Source organism: Plectrocnemia conspersa, unplaced genomic scaffold (genome assembly GCF_051122295.1).
Source record: "Plectrocnemia conspersa isolate PC_06_02 unplaced genomic scaffold, ASM5112229v1 ptg000008l, whole genome shotgun sequence".
Taxonomy (NCBI): domain Eukaryota; kingdom Metazoa; phylum Arthropoda; class Insecta; order Trichoptera; family Polycentropodidae; genus Plectrocnemia; species Plectrocnemia conspersa.
The window spans coordinates 26,734,517-26,755,276 of record NW_028277172.1 but is presented as its reverse complement, the minus strand read 5'-3'; the positions used below and the strand labels follow the sequence as shown (position 1 = coordinate 26,755,276).

Here is a 20,760-nt window from a genome sequence, read left to right as displayed (position 1 = left end):
TAAAATATCGATATAATAACTACCGGAATATTCGAATGCTTTAATTTTGCTAATCAATAAACATGGTGAAACATGCGAGCAGTACTCAGATTATTTTGTTGTTTTTTATTAGGCGTCAGTAAAATTGTGACCATGTGAAACATACAGGCTCTGGCTCAACTAAGTCTTGTGACAGAGGGGGGAGTAAGATATTCACGAAAATTTATTAATTTAATAATATATTGAAATCATCTTACAAAGCAACTAAAATTATAATAATAATTTATTATAATTTAATGTTATTGTTTCAGCTTTAACGGAATAAACAGTGATATGATAATTTTTCAGCTCACAGTTTTATAATGAAGATGTTATAATAAAAATCATGGTCATTAAAATGTCTGTTTAGAGTAATGTCAATCGAGTTGTCGGCGCTAAAATGTCGTCCGAAAGACGTCGCGGCGGAGATCGCAATTTTCGAGGCAGAGGAGGCAGAGGAGGCAGAGGAGGCAGAGGAGGCCAGAGGAAGCAAAGGGACCCCAATGTTCCCCGAATTAGAGCTCCGCCCCACTTGAAGGGCAAAGAAATAGGCCTCTTCTACAGAGATTTGCAAATACACAGAACGAAAGCGGTGGTAAGTGTTTTGACCTCTGGGCGAAATTCGATCAGTTAAACATGCATTTATTTGATGATATCTAATTAAAGCCCGAGCTGCAGCTTCCGGAACCGCTTAAAAACAAGATAACGGCGATGCTGAATTCGCTCGATAACAAAAACGACGATTTTGCCGATTATGAACCCGAACCCGGTCCGTACAGAAACACGTTCAAGAGAGAGTATTGGGATATCGTTAACGTTTCTTTCTGCGAAAAGCTGAATACTGCGTTGCAATTCCACAAAGATGTCCCCAACATAAAGCAATTGAACGAATTTTTGCACGACGATTACATAGACAAGTTGCAAGACGTTCAATATAACGAAATGCTGACCTTCAGATGGCGGCTGCCGACGTACGAAAAGCGCTTCGATATATTGAAAGCAGTGAACGACAATCAAGTGGTGGTTATAAGCGGTGAAACTGGATGCGGTAAAACGACTCAGGTTCGTATTGCTGCTTATACTATATAGTAATAGTTTTTATAATAAATTAACGCAAGCCTGATTATAGGTCGGTCAATTGATACTGGAAGAAGCTTGCGCCAATAAAAAGGGGGCCCAAATTAATATTATCATAACGCAACCGCGTCGCATAGCAGCCAGTAGCGTAGCTCAAAGAATAGCGGCTGAAAGGGCTGAAAATTTAGGCGTGAGTGTCGGTTACACTATTCGATTGGAGAGGTATTCATCTTTTTTCATCAAATTACCAATATCCGTGTTCAAATTGTGTATACAACTCAATATAGTAATGCTTAAGATGAGAGAACGGAGTTAGCAAAATAACATACAACTCTTATATTATTTTTAAATCATTTTTACATTTTACAAAATGTTTTGCCTAATATTCCAATTTATCCTAAATAAATTTACATTTTAATTAAAATTATTTTATAAATATCGTTTGGATAATGTTGTCTTCAGTGCCGATTTTAAATGCTCATCTGTTAATCTCGACAAGTCTTTAAACACCCGATTACACTTATAAAACGTCATCAAGGTACCGTGAACCTTTGAGCCTTGTAATATGTATTTTTTTTTTTGTATAATTTAAGGTTAAAAACGCTAATTTATTTAAATAACTTATGGAATAAATAGGCACTCCCCACATATTAGAAAATTTCGAAATGGCGCACAAAAATATATCAGTGTGAAAAAAAATTAAATCGGGTTTTTAATTTAAATAATAGCTCTTAAATATTTTAAGCATTATTTTATAAGCAATTATTTATATCATTTAAGTGCTGTGTTATATATGTAATAAAGTTGTTTTACTGACTTTCCTTTCATTTCTAAAAACATTTTAATTTCATTGCGAAATTCCTAAAATTGTATCAAAATTTGATAGGAGGAGAGATTTGCATTGTTTATATATATATATAATCTATTTTTTTCAAATTATTTTGTGTCAATGAAAACGGGAGGGGTCACAAATTTTAATTCTTGCCCGGAGCGCTGAATTTCCTCGGGCCGGCCCTGGCTTCGCTCTTTCCTACTCTCGAACTTTAACGCTTTACTCAGCATTATTTAACTAAAATAAATAAAATCGTGTAATCATATCACTTTTTGCATTTGTGCGATTCTAATGCAATACAAGGCGTCATCCTATGTAAAGAAGTAGTGATACATAATAATTAATAACACATATAGATATAGATAGATGAATCGATTGAATTGCAATAATATTCGAGATAACATGAACAAATTTTACTACCACTAAAGATTATATTTCTTAAGCTATTATATTGTCCAAGGTTAAAACTAGCAGTTAAAGTTCCGAACAGCAAATGACACAATTATGTGTGACCCTGCGCTAAAGAGTTATATGACTGTTTATTGATAATAATTAGTCATAAATTAATTATGTAACTGACTATTTAGTTTGTTATCAATTATAATATAATTATATAGTGGAAGAGAAAAGTTTATGTTTTTAGTATTTTTTTAATACAATATATTGTCGATGACGTTACAGTGGAGTTATATTTTCACTATTATAAATATAATATCACCAACTAGGCCAGTTTAATGTATCAAACAATTATTTATCAATAAAACTGTACACTTAAGTCTTAACAGGTGACATGTCGCTAAAACTATGGCTTTATTTTATAGTTTAAACTTAATTTCACATCTGCAAAACGTCCATTTTCTGTTCAAACCCAAACCTAAGCGAAACGAATTAACCAGATCCAACTTGACCTGATGAAACTTTTATTAGGTCAATTTGTATTTAGTTAATTCGTTTAGGTTTCGAATGAAAATTAGCTTATCGCAACTGTCAAATTGAGTTTCAACGACAGATTAGAAGCAGTGTATAATTTACCTAGCCCCTGTCAATTAAATTATATTTTCACTAGTACAAATATATATCTACTGGTGAAAATGTATTCGAATATTATTGCACTGAAACGCCAGTAAAAAAAACATAACTTCACTGTAACAAATTTAATTTATTTCTTTCTAACATATTTTTTTGCTAGGATATTTAGCCGAATTTACTACTACTCATAACATATTACCAAAAAATAACTACTGATGATTTCAAATATGAAATTAGTTTTATTTTAACTTGTATAGTTTTTTTGAAAACAATTATTTTATTAAATTAAAAATATACAGTTTTGCTACCATTGTATTTTTTACATATAAATAAAATAAGTGACATAAAATTGCAATCCAATGTAAAATTGCATATGCTTGTAAAAATGCTGTTAGTGCAATAGTGATTTTCATACTAAATTATAACATAGAACTCAAACTCAGCTTCAAATATGTTTAAAATGTCAATCACAAAACAAAATTTTCAAAGCACAGTGAGATTTTAATAAATAAAAAAAATGTCAATTAAGAATGTTTCTGCATCAACTTGTTTTGAATTGCCGTTTTCATGATCTCACGGTTTTTTATATCAGTTTTATTGATATATTTTATATGACTTTTTAGCAAAGCTCCCCGTAATTATGGAAGTATCGAAGTTGTTACGAACGGAGTTCTGCTACAACGCCTCCAAAGTGACCCGGGACTGCTAAAGATTTCGCACGTAATCATAGACGAAGTTCACGAACGCGATTCTATCTGCGATATCACCATGGGCGTACTAAAAATGGTGATTTAATTTCTACCTAATTCTACAATTGAAACAATTTCATTTTTTACTAAAATACAATTATATTTTCAGATCATATCGAAACGCAAAAACCTCAAGTTGATTCTGATGAGCGCCACGTTAGACGCCGATCGCTTCTCTCAATACTTCGACGGCTGTCCTCGGATACACATTCCCGGATTGATGTTTCCAGTCAAAGAATTTTATTTAGAAGACGCTTTACAATTGACCAACTTCAGAGGGTTTGCTAAGAATAGATCGGAAGAATTCAACAAATACGGGGGCCGCAATCAAGTCAAGCGTTTCGAGGCCGAGCAAAAGAAGCATGATTTCACTCGAATGATCAAACCGTACATCGAAGGCTTGCGATACACCGGAAAGTACAGCGATAGGTTCTTAGATATGTTGAGAGAGCCGGAGAGCGAAATGTTGTGCCACGAGCTAGTGGCCGCTTTGATTCACTCCCTCTGCAGAGCCCCCAATGGAGCCATCCTCGTTTTCATGCCCGGCTACGCCGACATCGCCAAAGTCATTCAGGCGGTTCAAGAGTTTCAGATGCCTGAGCATATTTTGCTGCCGTTGCATTCGAAGCTGAATTCACTGGATCAGCAGGCAATATTCAGAAAACCTCCGCCTGGCGTCCGAAAGATCATCGTGGCTACTAACATAGCGGAGACTTCTATTACGATCGATGACGTAGTTTACGTGATCGATTGCGGTAGGATGAAGCTGACGGATTATCAGGCCGATAGGGATATGACCACTTTGAAGCCACAGTGGATCTCTGAAGCTAACGCTCACCAAAGGTATAAATTATTCAATCCTAACATGTTTGTTTATTATTTACAATTTTTTTTATTCAATCAAGACGAGGACGCGCTGGTCGTGTTCAGTCCGGTGAATGCTGGCGTCTCTACACCAAAGCGCGTCAAATGCAATTCGACGCTCGACCGGCTCCCGAACTATTGAGAGCTCCTCTTCACGAACCGATTTTATCCGTACTTCTATTACGTCTCGGACCGGCTCCGGAATTTTTAAAGAAACTGTTAGATCCGCCTCAATCTGAATCCATAACCAACGCCGTGAAACTACTACATAGGTATGCGAAAAGTTAATTTTAAATTTTAATAATTATAATCTATCTATTTAAACTATAAAATGATTTAAGAATGAGGATCTTGGATGACGATTCGAAGTTGACACCTTTAGGAGTACACGTAGCGAGATTACCGGTGGCTCCCGGTGCCGCTAGAATGCTATTGTTAGCCGCTCTGATGTCGGCGACCGCTCCGGCTACGGCCATAGCGGCTACAATCGCTTTCCGAGATCCTTTCGTAATGCCGATTGGTAAATATTAATAAGAATATAAGTTGCATGATCCATTGTAAATTTTAAATCAAAATCTAATCGTACTTTAGGTAAGGAAGAACTAGTGGAGCAAAGGCGTCTGATTCTATCTAAAGGTCTCGGCTCAGATCAGATTGCGGCTTGCGAAGCTCAGATGATCTGGGAGAAGATGTACAGCAACAGGGAAGCGCGCGAATTCTGCCACGATAACTTCCTGAGCTGGAGGACGCTTGAGATGTTGAAGGACATGCGAATGCAGTTCGCTTCTCTGCTGAACAACGCCCAATTTCTTAACACTCCGGATCCCGACGAGCCCGACTGCAATATGAATTCGGATAACTACAGTCTGGTGAAAGCCTTAATCGTAGCTGGATTATATCCAAACGTCGCAACCTATAAGTAAGTATTTTCGGGGCAGGATGTAATTTGGAATTTGCCCCCACCCTTGAATTTTGCCAGAAAAATGCATGCCCCTAAAAAAATAATATAATTATTCTGCGAACTCATAACTGTAAACTCATGAATAAAACAGGTAATATCTGTCATATATTCGCAAGAATATTATTTAAAATCAAAGTTAATTTTTTCTCATAATTTCGACAGTTAATTTTTAAATATATGGATGCACAAATAATGTATTTTTTTAATACGTTGGTTTTCACTACTTTGGCCATTATAAAATAAATATATTTTGTAAAAGTGTGACGAATCTCGCGGGCCGCGGGTTGGCACCCACCCCTGCTATAAACATTCCTTTTAATAATAATGGAAATTTTATTAGAAAGGGTAATTCTCACATACGACGCGTCCTAGTATTTTTTGTAGGTATCGTGTTTTAGAAACCATATTGTAAATTTACTAACATATATTTCACATTTTAGCTAGTCTGAGAAAAATTATATCGAAGAAAAATGCAAATTCTATACAACTCGAATAATTTTCAATAATGCGATATTAACTATCGTATACAGCTTAAGGTGATCAATTAAACGTATTAAAAATTATAAACTCACTTTTCAGTCTCTGAGCTGTCTCTGTTTCATGGTGGAATATGAAACTTGAACAATTTGAAGCGGTCGCGGTTACGCTTCTATATTCGTAGATATCGGCTGGTCCGGTTGACGATTTGTAGTAGGACATTTGTACAGTTGACTGGGATCCATCGACAGTCGTCGATATTAATCCTCGAGCGCGTGTCCTGGAGATGGTTGCTCAGACAGGAGGCGAGGTGTAGAATTCGAGTAGTCAAGTCGAGTGGCGAGTGTAGTCCAGTGAGTTGCTGAGTCGGAAGTCCGGAGTCGGATTGTATTGTGAGCTTTTTTCCTCACTCCGCACGTTGCTTGCGGTGTCGGAGGTACAGTGTAGTTGTACAACGCCGCTTAGTTCGGTGCACGGCTCAGCGGGACTTCACTTTTGCGTATGCTGCGTCCCGGACGGTCGTCTTGGGATCGCCATAATTTCCTTATGACGGTTGAGCCACTTTTACACTATAATAGTTAAAACATACCAAGTTAATTTGCACTCCGAATCTTTATAACCAGTCAAATTCAACGATGCACGTGTAAAAACAAATGAGAAATTCTACCATACGCCATTTTGTTTTTTTCTTATGAAAAATTAATTATTATATTTGAATTACGATTTTTTTTTAAATTAAATAGATTGCACCGATTGAATATTTAAATCGTTTTTATTTTTATTCGAAAAATTTTTTTTTTTAATTATTTTTTAAGACCGTCCAAACGCGGCAATACGATTTATGCTGTAACGGCTTTAATGCATGACGTTTCAATTATGAAGAAAACTTATTGGACGGAGGAAGATTAAAACAATTATATGAGCTGCCAACATTCTAGATGCGGTGCGAGCGATGTGAGCATTAACGTTTAATATTTATCTCATTTATTTATTTTTAATCAGAGGTCGCACAATACTTTCTACCGAAGATGTGAGACACGTGCAGCTGCACCCCGGTAGCGTCAACGCGAGAAATGCGCCCCCTGCTCCTCGGCTCGTCTATTTACTAAAACAAGAATCGACCAAAGTATACTTGCATGGAACTTCGCCAGCGCACGCTCTTCCGCTCCTGTTCTTCGGAGACACTTATGTCATAAGTCGTAAGTTATTCTCATCATATCGTAAATCATGCTGACGGTTTTAACATTTCATACATTGCAGCCAACCCTGAATCTCACTCTACTGTGTTCGTGGAGAGCGGAAGCGGAAAATGGGTTACCAGCCCTAGCACGGCTCACTTGCTGGGTCGACTGAGGGGCGAGCTGGATTCGCTGCTGCAGAATAAACTGCAGAATCCCGGACCTGTAGATTGGGATTCGTCCGAAGGGCGTTTGTTGACGTATATAATTTTTATTTGTTAATTATCTGCTGTGAAAAATGGCTCAATTGTTTATACATATTTTTAGGGCCATCATAGAACTGATTACAGCCGAAGATAATCCGACCACTTTCAAATGTGAAGATATGCCTTCCAGTTTCAAAAGCGAAGATACGCCTTCCACTTTCAAAAGTGAAGATATGCCTTCCACTTTCAAAAGCGAAGATATGCTTTCCACTTTCAAAACCGAGGACTCCAATTAAATGTGATATTTTAAATTGTGATTATTTTTATGTACCTTTTATATTTTTATTAGGTTATTTATTTATTTAAAATTAATTGATACATATTTATAATAACTACAATATTCAATATTGATGTGAATTATCAAAATAATTAATAAATATACTCAAAAATCTTACAAGATTTATTAGCAACTTCTTTCTAATCCAAAACCATCTAATAGAGTTTAACCATTTCTAGTATTGTATCTGTTGAAAAATCAACAAAAAGTATGTAATATACTGTAAACACCCCTATATAGCTTAGTAGTAACTGTTTGTCCCTTGACTTCGCTAGACGTATTCTGTGACAGGCGAAATACCGCCGCACTATGAAATTCCAGGGATTTTCATCGCAACAAAGTAAAAAAATATTTGTTTTTATATGGCTATGGAAAAGTTATGATCAATAAAATCAATGTATAAGTTTTTTAATGCATTATGTATACACTTTTCAGGGGTTTTCAACCATTCTAATTTTTTATAATAATAGTATTCAATTATGTAATTCATGTCTATTACAAATCTAAGAAAGTATTAATGAATCATAAAATATATCTAAATATATGATATATGACACATTATATTCAACATTCAAATTTTAGTGCATTTAACATAATATGTAATCTTTCCAAACTTAGCTAATTTTTTATTTCAAAATTTAAATGCAAAACCCTTGTAAATATAATAATTTAATGAAAGTGATGATGAAATTAAGGTATTAAAAAGGTCTCGATGGAACATGATATTAAATGACACTGACAGTAATTAAATGCATAATTACACGATTTAAGATGTTTAACTTTTTCTACCATAATTGTTTTTCTTATTATAATTTTTTTTAATATCCTAAGATAAAACATACTGCAGAAAATGTTTGATTATTTATATTTATTTTTTATTATTTATTCATTGTAGGCTTACGCATTTAAAATACTGTTGCGTTTGACTCCCCTGGCACTCGCAAAATCAAGAACATTCTTTGCGCGCTTGTCGCAATAAGAACATAGGGCACATGCTTTTGTTTACAAACGAAATACACGGTTATTTGATACATACAAAATTGAAAAAAGTTTGATTTGCTGATTTCGTTAAATTCACAAAATACAGTTGAAAGAACCTAACCTCAAATTTTGTATGGGTTTCTAGTCCCCTATAGCGTAGTATTCCTATAACGAAGTCCCAATCTCTACGCTATATGGGGGGTCGACTGTATATATATATATTTTGATGTCATTAACTTATTTATGCTGTTCCCTACACATTCAATTATATTCAACCAATAAAATTATCTTTTATTTTAAATAATTATAAAATTTAAAAGTGCATGGTTTCTGACTAGATAAACAGAATTACATTGAATTTATAATTCGATTGATTCATACAAAAACACTAATTTGCGCTTTTATATACTTCCAGCGGAAATAATCAGACAGTAATCTGTATTTTGTTACCAACTCGTTTCAGACAGCCAAATAACTGATGCATATTCTCAGAAACCAATTTTGATTCTAATACTTTAATAATTAAAACTACATATTACTTGAGATTATTATATTGTAAAATATATTTATATACATAGTTTCATAAGATAAAAATTAAAACTTTAATAACAGTTTAAGAAGTAAACTTCTAGAACTACCGATGATATAATAACGCGATTATAAAGTATATCCTGGAAATTTAGCCGTCTTAGGATTCTTTATATCCGCCATCAAAAACAACCTTCCGGCTAGCCCTTCGAACAAAGACGCTGGAGCGTCAGGTTTGTGTTGTTCGGTGCCAGATTTTTCTTCCATGCAATAATCGGCGAAACAACACGCTCTATAGAGATGCACAGGATCCTGAAACAACCGTCGATATCATATCATACGAACAAACAAAACACAAAATAAATCAATCCATACTTTTGTAATTTGATAAAGTTGAAGGAACGTGTAAGCGTTTCCGGCTACCCCGTGACAAATGCTGTATCCTTTAGTGCATAGTCCTCGAACCCAAACGACTTCTCCACATTTCAGGGCGGCGTCCAAATACTTCTTGTCTTCCATTATCTATAAAATTCCATTATCTTTAGTATAAGTATGAATTATCATTAGACGATATAGTCCGCTTTATACTTGATAAGCTAAGCAGCACAGTTGGACAAATCCGGGCGCTCCGTGACACCACTGAACGAGTCGATCCGAGCTGCTTCCTATGGACGAGGGCAAATTGCCGCCTTCGTAACATAAAGACAAGAGCCATTCTAAAGTCGGTTGGATGTATTCTTCGAACTGTTCCCGTTTGAGGTATTCTCTAGCCTGAATAAGAAATAATTTTCAAGTTTAATAAGTAAGGAGTGAAATAATTATTTACGATTCATAGAGACAAAGCTAAATATAATTAATCTTATATTTATTATATATGATCTCATTGTGACTTTGGTATGTACATAGATGATACGAGCTTTAATATTAACTTAAATATTATGATAGTAGATAGAATATGACTATAAATTATTATTGGAATTACTTAAAAATACAAATCTAAATAGATTACTATCTATTGCTCATTTATATATTTATTTTACTAAACATGAAGTAATTTTGTAATACTGTAAAGAAAAAAGCCATTTGCATTAGAGTTAAGCAATTTTTGATCTAATATTATCTTTCCAGTGAAAAAAAAATAATTTTTGCTTTAATTTATTTATTAAAAAAAACGCAATCTTTCAAAAATTATAGCTATTTTATTTGCTTATTTAATTTGTAAAAAAAACATTTTTTTTCGGTACCAATTTTTAATAAAATTCGACTATTATTTTTCGGGTCAGAATTAATATTAATTGGTCGTGATTTACATTAAATGGTAAGAATGGTAAGAAGACAGATGGGCAAAATCATTTTTTCAGTTTGCAATAGTGTTATTGTTGTTACGCTGAAGATGGTCGATCTGTCATTCGCATGTAGGCAGTTCACTATCATTATCGTTATCGAGATGTTTTAGAGGCATTACAATTGGTCACAAATCGATCACTCACAAAACACTTTTTAAATGAAAAAAATGAGTTAATTAATTATCACACTGTTTTAAATTAATATGCAAAATTTAAGATTGTGAAAAATTTCAAGTGTTATATGCAGCGTATTGTTACAATGTTCAACGGTATTCCGCTAATGTTTATTTTGATAGTAGACTAAGTCAGTTTGCCGCGTGTCAGCTTCTGTGACGCAGCGCTTGTATCGTTGTTTTTACCTCAGTTGTACTTGTAAACCTGAATTCGATTTTCCATTATGTCATCAGATAGTGAATCGCGTGTTTATATTATAAAACTTATTTTTTATGTGATTTATAGACATACGACCACCGCTAAATTTAAATAACATGCCAAAAAAATGGAAACGAGTAAGACAGTTGTCGTCTTCAGATGAATCTCGCGAGGATTTCTTTGTAAGCATTTTTTATGAAATGAAAATGAAAAAAAGAAAGAAAACAAGAAATGAACATAACTATACACAAAATGCCAGAAAGTTGAAGATAAATAACGGCAAAGAATACACTACAAAAAAAAAAGCAAAATTGTTAAAGCTAAAGATTTAAAAATAAGAATTGCTTCTGCTCAAAAAAATGTTTGGATCTCTTTGAATATGAAGAAAGAAAATTTATTTTTAAAATGTACAGACCATGAACAAAGACTAAATTCAAAAGTTGCCGTTTGTAAGAATTATTTTTAGATACTTTCGACATTTCTGCTGGACGATTATCTCGGGCTCTGAATGATCATCTGGGAAAACCGGCAAGGATAAAATTACTATTTAAGTTTCCCAGCAAACGAAAGCCACTACACAAGATCGGATTAAGATATTAAAAAAATATATTACCTTTATCGTAAGGTAAGGAGTAAAGATACGTGGCAAAAATGTGATTTACCGAAATGAAAAATTGATACATCCAGCAATGAAGAAGAGAAATTTCATCTTACAATATTGACTTTAGCAACTCACTTGTAACAGCATATAAATGATTCCGACCGTTCCGTGAGCCGCTCCTAAATAAAAGGACTCGTGCCACTCGAACAACAACGGGGTTTCCCAATCCATTCCCGGCTGACTGGCTAACTGATGACCTGACGCTAAAATCGCTTCTATTACCTGAAATATGCAATTATTTATTTAATCTATACTAAAAGCATTAGCTAAAAATGGAGTGAATACCTGCGTTATCAACAGAGGCGATATGTATTTGTTTCCAGTCTCTTTGTTGACGAATAATAGCGAGTATAAATAGCCGGTTCGTCCATAGAGCAACTCGTCCGGGGTGGTGCTCAACTGTGCGACGGCCCACAGAGATTCTAGTCTGAATATCCACTATTTTATATTTAAATCCGCCGGATAGTTTAAATACAAAATTACCTTTGGGCTAGAGCTGCAGGTTCCTGCAACTGCGGCGGTCGATTGCTTCCGAGACGATCTCCGATCGCTAATCCCAAAGCTAGAGGTCCGGCTTCTCCGCACAGAAAAGTGACGCGAGGATTTCGGCTATTCTTTATCTGAACATATTTGACGGCTTCCTGAAACGAACCGTCCGATTATTGTCGTCGACGTCGTTGCTTATTCGATTCCAATTCGACTGACTCACGAGCAGAGAGCTGATGTTCTTATTTGAGTCAACTTTGCTGTTGAGATAAAACAAATAAGCTATTCCAGCCGATCCGGTGAAAACGCAACTGCTGGAAAATATCTCGCCCGCGTAATCGGTCGTGAGTTTTCCAAATTTAGCGGATTCGTATGCGATTATTTTGTTCGAGAAAGTCTCGGATAGCTGTCGATTCAAAATTGAAAAAATACTCATTCAAATGTATGTTATTAATCAATTTTCTATTCATATTTCTAACACCGCTTAGCGAATCGTCGAGGTAGTTTTTGGCTATGGATTCGTTATAGTTTCTGAATTTGTTGGCGAAATGTCGGGAACCCATCTTCGAACGTCACCGGCACAACACCGGCACAACACCGGCCAGTCGATCGACGTTCGGTAGTAACGCCAAAATATTCGGCCATAGCCAAAAAAGCGTACACTTTTACCTTATCCTATTTCCCCGTTCACTGTCCCATTTTTTAAACTTTATATAAACAGAACGTTCACCGGTTATAATCATAGTTCTCTTCTAACTTTCTTTCTCAAGTCTTCCAACTCTGATGAAGGTGGAGACATTCTCTTCTTGTAAGAGGTTGTAGAGCTCCCGATAGAGTTCTCGTATATAACTATACGTCTCTGAACTATACGTCAGAACTGGTCAGATTCGCATTTTGTAGAGCAATATTTTTGTACGACGAGATAATGTCCGCGATTTGATTTGTTTTATTAGGCTGAAATAGTATTTATTTGCTGACACTGCTCGTCTCTTGATCTCCTTGCTCACATCGTTTGTAGCTGTTAACACACTCAAAAATGTACTCGTTCATTTTGACATTTTCAGAATATTTTGTTTTTGTTTCATTGATCTTCAACCCCATTTTCTTGACAACCCGTGTACAGGTGATTTATGAATGGAGTCATAATTGGAGCTTTCAAGAAACAATTAAAAAGCGTATAGAAAGCATGCCTAGGCGAATTGAAGCACTTAATAAAGCAAAAGGAAGATATACCAAATTTTATTTAGTTTTTTCAACAAGTGATGCTATTAAAAATAAGCAAAAAACAAGTTTCTGTCTTAAAAATAATATAAAATTTGAATTGGGTTTAATAATATGGCCAGTATAATAAAAGTCGATTCATACAAAGTAGTTTTATTATATTTTATGGAGAGAATTTGTTTGTTGTCGATTAATTTAGGCCGGGGCGAAAAGGCGCGGCGCTCGTCAGCGCGTCCTCGGTCGTCGTCGGCGCGCCGCCTCTGCTCGAGGTTATGTCGCGGCGGTTCTGTCGAGTCAGAGTCCAAGTCGGAGGCCTCGCGCCTTAGCCGCACCGCCGAGATGCTCATCACGTTCAAGAACCTGCAGCAGCAGACCTTCCAGATCGAGATCGACGGCGCCGAAACGGTGAGGGCGCTCAAGCGCAAGATCGAGACCGAGAAGGGCAAGGAGTACCCCGCCGACAACCAGCGGCTCATCTACGCCGGCAAGATCCTCACCGACGACAACCCCGTCGACAGCTACGACATCGACGAGAAGAAGTTCATCGTGGTGATGGTGACGAAGCCGAAGGGCGACGCGACGACGGCGGCGGCGGCGGCGGCGGCGGCGGCGGCCGAGACTTCGGCGGTCGCCCCGGCCCCGGCGCCGACCGCCGCTCCCGCCCCGGCCCCCCCGACGCCGACCCCTGCGCCCGCACCCGCCCCCGCCCCCGCTACGCCCGCCGTCGAAGTCGAGGCGGACGGCGAGCGCGAGCGGCTCGTGCGCAGCATCATGGACATGGGGTACGCGCGGACTCGAGTGGAGCAGGCGCTGCGCGCGTCCTTCGACAACCAGGAGCGGGCGGTCGAGTACCTGATCACGGGCATCCCCGAAGACTTGGCGTTCGACCGGGCGGAGGGCGAGCGCGAGGCGCCGACGGACGACGAGCCGCTGGCGTTCCTGCGCGACCAGCCCCAGTTCCAGCAGATGCGCAACGTCATTCAGCAGGACCCCTCCCTCCTCAACTCGATCCTGCAGCAGATCGGCCAGACGAATCCGGCGCTGTTGCAGGCCATATCGCAGCACCAGGCCGCCTTCGTGCGGATGCTCAACGAGCCGGCGGCGGGATCGGCGCCAGCCGCCGTCGCGCCCGCCTCCCCCGAGGCCCCGTCTCACGCGCCCGCGCTGCAAATCTCCACCGAAGACAAGGAAGCGATAGACCGCCTGAAAGCGCTGGGCTTCCCCGAACACATGGTCGTCCAGGCGTACTTCGCCTGCGAGAAGAACGAAAACCTAGCCGCTAACTTTCTGCTCTCTCAGAACTTTGACGACTAGCCCTAAAGCATCCCGTGTACATACATATACAAATATATATATATACGTGCGCGTCAGCTTTTCTCTCGTTTACGTATTTATTCGTTCCCGTATGTAAAGTCAAAGTGACACGCTTCCAAACAAAATTGGCGTAATTTCATATTTTTATCACAAACAATTTTAATTGGAAATAAAATATCTGATATACCAACTCGTTTCTTGTATACACACACGCGCCCATCCCCTGATGTATTCGTTTATAAAATGTTCATTCGAAATTCACTTTATGCAAAGGAGCTTCGTTTTGTAATTACTTTTCAGGATTTTATTGTAAATTGATAGTTTAGAGCTTTATATTTTATTTCAAGTTTACCTTTTTTATATGTTCATTTTAATTCGTTCAACTTTATTTTACATTTTTTGCTTTCCGCGGCTGGTTCAAGTTTTTCAGTAGTATTCGCTCTTTCTCTTAATTCTAAATAATCTTTTTCTTCTCTATTAAATCAGTAATGCGATGCACCTGAACGAGCATTAAATGTAAACTTTGAAACCCAAACTGAACCAAATTTTTTTTTCTCCTCGCTTACTTTTATTATCCAGGCTTAGTTTTTACAGACTTACATTTTAATCTAATCGAAACAACAAAAATGTGTTTCTACTATGAGTCAAAGAATTAACAGAAACTTTACCAAGTGCCGATCATTGTCAACTCTCGTGGATCATAAACTTGAAAGCATCATCAAATTTTATAATCTTCTATTTATGAACCACTTAATTGTATGTGCAGAATTTGCTCATCATGTTTGCAAAAGTGAAGAATAAATATTTTTTGTTACTTATAAAACAATAATAGATATTAATTTCCTAATCAAATTCTAAATTACAAGCAAAAGCTCGCAGAATTGTATGCCGTTGTTGAACCCTTGACCCATTGTTAAATTAATCCAGTAAACAAATACTCGCATTTAGATGTTTTTGTTAACCTGAAGATGCCGAAACGAAATGGGTTCGCTTAAAATCGTCATAAAACTTACATTGTGAAACAATACGTTCAGACTTAAATAGGGACTCCCTGTCCCTTTTCGATACACGGCTATCACTACCTGGTCTGAATGCAGCTATGAATTCTGTGGACTTTTTGGAAGCACTGAATATCATTTGATTAATCTCTAAATGGGTTTTGTGAAATAAGAATATCCCGATAATTTTGGATTTTGAAAAATTGTGCGAGATATATATTTCATATGGAGAAATTCAAATGACCGGGTACCCGTTAAAAATAACAGGGATTTCGGTTTGTTCAAAAACATGCAGGTTCTGGTTCTACCCAGATCGGAAGCCCTAGTGAGTTCTTTAATATTGTTCCAAGCTGCATTTTGTATGTCCTTAAATTAGTGTTCAGGTTTTGGTTTTAATTTTACGTTCAACTTAATGTTGTTTTTCAGTTATGCTCAGCTTTCATATTCTGTCGTTTAGTTGGTGTAATTTCGTTCTTAATTATTCCTTCACTTAATATCAAAATCACTGCTGAATGTTCAGAACTTACTATTTAATTACCTTATTGCATTTCTAAGTTCTTTGCTTTTGTAATAGTTAATCTTGATTCCCAGTCTATGTTTGGCATTAAAATTCCTATGTATCTTTCATTAAGATGCTTTAGAAGGTTCAAATTTTTTTTAATTGCGCATTAGCGGGCAATATACAGCTCCAATTAGTATATTTTGTTGTTAATCAAATTTCGTCCGTTTGTATTTGCTGTTCTTCATAATGGTCAATACTGTTTGATTGTGATAGCACTACTTACTCTTACTTCATTTTGCGGATGTAATGTATAATATATTATATAGATTGATTTGAAAATGTGTCTCTGAAATGAGTGATATATAATTTTTTTTGGATATCTAAAAAGTTTGTAGTTCTTCCCTTCTGTTCAGTAAACCGTTAGTGTTCCATGTCACAATTCTTACATTTTTTCATGTGTTTCTGATAGTTTTATATTTTTATTTTTCTCTACTATCCATTCAGTTTCCTGAGCGATTATTTTTTCTTCATATTGGTCTACAGGGCTATAAATACTCTACGATATCGCGGAGCTCTTCTATTTGTTTACTATTATAAACACCAATATATTAATAGAAAATCATTGATGCGTCGATATATACATTATGTTATTAAACAGTTTTCAGTTTAGAATCACTGGCTATTTATTGTCGCAATTTTGTTATTGTTTTGATCTTGATTATATTACATTGTTAGCGAATGACTTGTGCATAATAAGATTATTTTTTTAATTAAATTTTATTGCATTGTATGGAATTTTTTGAAGCAGATTTTGTCCTTATTGAAACAATGCTGTATTACATTTTTTATATACGTTTGCTTAGGCTTTGCAATTAGGAAATTTGTTTCATTTCAAGTTTGAAGATGATTTTTTTTATTATCTTGGGTAAGTAATGGTGCCACATATGGTTTTATTCTTTTGATATCAATCATACGTTGGATAGTTGAAAATCTTCCTCGTTTTGCTGATGTTGATATTTTTATATTGCATAACGTACGCTAGTGCGTACGTTAAGTTAATCCGAAAATCAACCAATTTCATTGTCAAAACATCTGTATTGCATATTCGATGTAACTAATGTATGATAGAACAGCCTCGTATACCATTTTCTGATCCTTATCGTTATTCTGTATCGTCATATTATGATGTCAAGCAAATCTACTTTATTATGTTATTTTACTAGATGGTATTCAATTTTTTATTTTTTTCTTCGTCAAGTGGTTCTGTACCTATAAGTGATGACAAGAATATCACCATTTTATTGTCTTTTTAATATACATAAGTGAGATGTATTCCTTCAAATTCACTCGATATTCTTCTCTCTAACATGCTGGCTTCAGATTCTGTAGGAAATTTTCACAAAATAATTATATTTCGCACCACTATTCCCATAGAATGTATACCTCTTTTTGCTAAATAACTCATTACTGTGATCCAAGTGTTATAATTTGTATTAATAATTTTGCAGGATTTTGCATACCGGTTTCACAACCACGTTGCTGCTCGCACCGAGGTCAGGTTCATATGGAAAACGTTTTGTGGCTTCATTTTCAGTTCTCTAATAAATTTTTGATTTATAACATGATATTCCTTAAATTATAAATAATTTATCCCTACATTCATCTTTATCGTCAAATTTTTCTGCTTTACGATATAGGCAGAATGCCGCTGTGCTTTTATTTTTGTTTATAATGAACAAAATGAATTCCAATATTTTTCCTTCAAAATATTAAAAATTTGTTTCGCTTAATTTTTATTAAAAATAGATTGCTTATTCATAAAAATTAGAAAATCTTTATCAACACCACGTGACTGTATTACAGATATATATGACAGAAATAAATCATATGCATCACTACAATATACATAATGATAAATGTGTTGTAATTGTTATACTTATAAATGTATAACAGAATTGATAATTTAGTTAAAACTTGAACATAAGGAAAAAATGTACTTTCCTATTATCGGGAGGCAGATTTATTTAAAAAAATATTTATTTATTTATATGCAGCATTTTTTTAAGTAGTTTTGCTGCAGAAAGTTATTCATGGGGTGTTCACTATTCTGAACAACGCTCACTCACTGCCATTCGTTCGCACCTAATCTGTTTAAATTTTAAAATGTATTTATATAGCAAAACATTATACTAGTTTAATTCAGATTAGTTTAAAATTGTCATTTTTAAAAAATCAGTATGCATATTTTGTAATTGATAAAACCCAACCTAACTTATTGCATAATATATTTTTAAATTATGGATTTTAAGAATGATCATTTCTATCTTTTTAATCTGCATTAAACTTGTTAAAAAGTCGATTCAATAAAATTTTCTTATCCGCTGTTATCTTATTTGGTGAATTGTATGTTCCATTCGAAAAATGACTTTAACATAGCATCATTGCAATGGACATAGTAGCTGTTAAATAAAAACTACATACAAATTGAGCTTTGGTATATTAATATCTAGTCTTGCATGTACATAAATATTAAAGTTTGATTAAGAAATATACTATTTACTAAATTCGAACTACTGTTGTATAGAATACACAGTGTTAACTCACTTTTTTATATTCTTTAAATTAAATAAATAAAATTAGGAAGCGATGCTTCCACTGGTTATAACTGTTGTCTATAGAATCCACTTTTTCAACAATTATTTTTATAATTATAATCAAAGCTCAATTGCAATTGAATTCACTCTATTTTCGTTTTTATCAAATTTTATTTTGCAACGGTTATTCCGTTTTGTGACATTGATTCACTCTTTGTTTTGAACATACGAAGGTCGAGTCGTACATTATTGTATTTTAGAACCGCGTGGGTTGCCTATGCGAGTTTCGATGCATATTTCAAGGTCGACTCGAAACGAGTCAGTTGGCAAAATTAAAGACTTTTTTAATACAATATCTTTATTCTTTCACGTACAATACAAAAATAGTTTTACCGCACGTCAAGACAAAATTCCGCAATCGAAACTATTAAACCGTCGCTATTTGCATCACGTCGACCGGAAGTGGCAATTGAAAATAATGCAAATCATCTATTTACCGAACTTATAAATGTATCGGGGACGCATCGTTAAACGATCGTGCGAAATTAGAAAATTGAGCAATTACATTACAAGCGCAAAGACAAAATTTTAATTAAATTCATATATATATATAAAAAATTGAGCACCTCTATCAGGTTTTGTAATTCGCGTTAAATAAAGCTACAATTAGATTTTAGCTGATTCTTACAAAAAAATATAAACATATCAATTCAACACTAAGCAATAAATATGTTAATGATATCACTACAACGATCTTGCACGCTGATTTTGTAGTTTTTAAATATAAATCTTTGTTTATATTTATGAAAAATGTCAGCAAAATACGTTGCTTTTAAACATTTTTGCTTTGAGATAATATTAAAAAATATTAATAATTACATTTCAATGATAGTGTTTCAATTAGTTCAAAGTAGTAAAAAATTTTTCGAGATTATACGATAATTTAAAAAGATAAAAATGAGAGACAAATAGTAATAGATTCTAATAAAAATATAATACACCAAATATTTTTAATCGATATTAGGAAAAACTTTGGTGGAAGAATATATTTTACATTATATCATATAGCATTCTTCAAAAAAATTAAGTATATCGGTTAACACTGCATAATTTGGTTTTGAGTTTTATCATTTATAAATTACAGAACCTCTGTTCTAAATTTAGAGTTTTTAAAGAAGAAAGATCTGTGTAAAAACCCTCGGTATTTTCCACAAAATATAATTATTGTTAGTTAATATTATGGTTAATTGTGACGCAAGTGAAATCATATAATTTCGCATAAAATAAAATCAAATTCAATCACAGCATAATAATGTAAAATTATAATTAATAGCCCTGAGCTATAAATAATTTTAAAATGTACTGCGTATATATAATAAGCAATAAAGATGCAATTAAAAATAAATTTCAAGTACTTTGTCAAAGCAAGTGTTAAAAAACAAATTTTTGTGGCAAAAATTTTGTACAGTAATTTCATTGTAAAAATAACATACATTTATTATATTTATATACACAACAAAGCTCATTATCGAAGATTGCTCTACAAAGCAATCCTCAATTAACCCTTTAGTTGCCGAAATCTTGTAACACGGATTCAACACATCTTAGAAGAAAGAATCAGATAAGTTTGTATGATTATGTAATACGTCAATATAGTGATCCCAAAAGCCTCGGCAGCGGAAGGGTTAAGAAATAAAGCTAAAAGTCATACGATCTACGCACTGGAATGAACGTTGTGTAATTATTATTTTATAATATGTGACTTTTAGCTTTATATTTAATTAAAAAGTATTAATTTAAGATAAGAAAGTCATATTACAAAGTAAAATGTTTAAATGATAATTAATAAATTCTAACTAATATACATTTATAATAAATAGATAAAGACAATTAATGGTTTAACCAGAGCGACCAGACGCGTTAAAACTAAACAAAGCTTTAGATTATTTAATAACTAAACCTAATTTGGGCAAATGTGGTTTGTTGTGTACCACCGTAATTTAGTTTTTGATATATGTGCAGTCGGAGG

General features: G+C 34.8%; 3 protein-coding genes across 4 annotated transcripts; 2 read left to right on the top strand and 1 right to left on the bottom strand.

The window, feature by feature from the left end:
• The first annotated feature begins 366 nt into the window (after positions 1-366).
• Positions 367-7,848, top strand: Rhau (ATP-dependent RNA helicase Rhau). Of its 2 annotated transcripts, XM_088190890.1 has the most exons (11): positions 367-613; positions 685-1,080; positions 1,148-1,317; positions 3,580-3,742; positions 3,815-4,548; positions 4,611-4,841; positions 4,911-5,089; positions 5,161-5,488; positions 7,010-7,206; positions 7,268-7,445; positions 7,513-7,848. In XM_088190890.1, exons 1-11 carry the CDS (start codon positions 419-421, stop codon positions 7,685-7,687), a joined length of 2,946 nt encoding a protein of 981 aa, XP_088047016.1. In that variant the 5' UTR covers positions 367-418; the 3' UTR covers positions 7,688-7,848. The 2 variants fall into 2 exon arrangements, with proteins under 2 accessions (XP_088047016.1, XP_088047017.1); XM_088190891.1 differs by lacking the exons at positions 7,268-7,445; positions 7,513-7,848 and adding an exon at positions 6,823-6,950 and having other exon boundaries at positions 7,010-7,098.
• Positions 7,849-9,247: 1,399 nt separating this feature from the next.
• On the bottom strand, positions 9,248-12,740 carry LOC148233590 (lanC-like protein 2). The gene is made up of 8 exons (XM_088190056.1): positions 12,582-12,740; positions 12,326-12,508; positions 12,100-12,257; positions 11,902-12,043; positions 11,692-11,838; positions 9,826-10,008; positions 9,613-9,759; positions 9,248-9,549 (listed from the first exon to the last, which is right to left on the bottom strand). Exons 1-8 carry the CDS (start codon positions 12,663-12,665, stop codon positions 9,367-9,369), a joined length of 1,227 nt encoding a protein of 408 aa, XP_088046182.1. The 5' UTR covers positions 12,666-12,740; the 3' UTR covers positions 9,248-9,366.
• Positions 12,741-13,510: 770 nt separating this feature from the next.
• Rad23 (UV excision repair protein Rad23) lies at positions 13,511-14,827 on the top strand. Its single transcript, XM_088189280.1, has one exon. The coding sequence runs from the start codon at positions 13,663-13,665 to the stop codon at positions 14,635-14,637; it is 975 nt and encodes a 324-aa protein (XP_088045406.1). The 5' UTR covers positions 13,511-13,662; the 3' UTR covers positions 14,638-14,827.
• Positions 14,828-20,760: the final 5,933 nt, after the last annotated feature.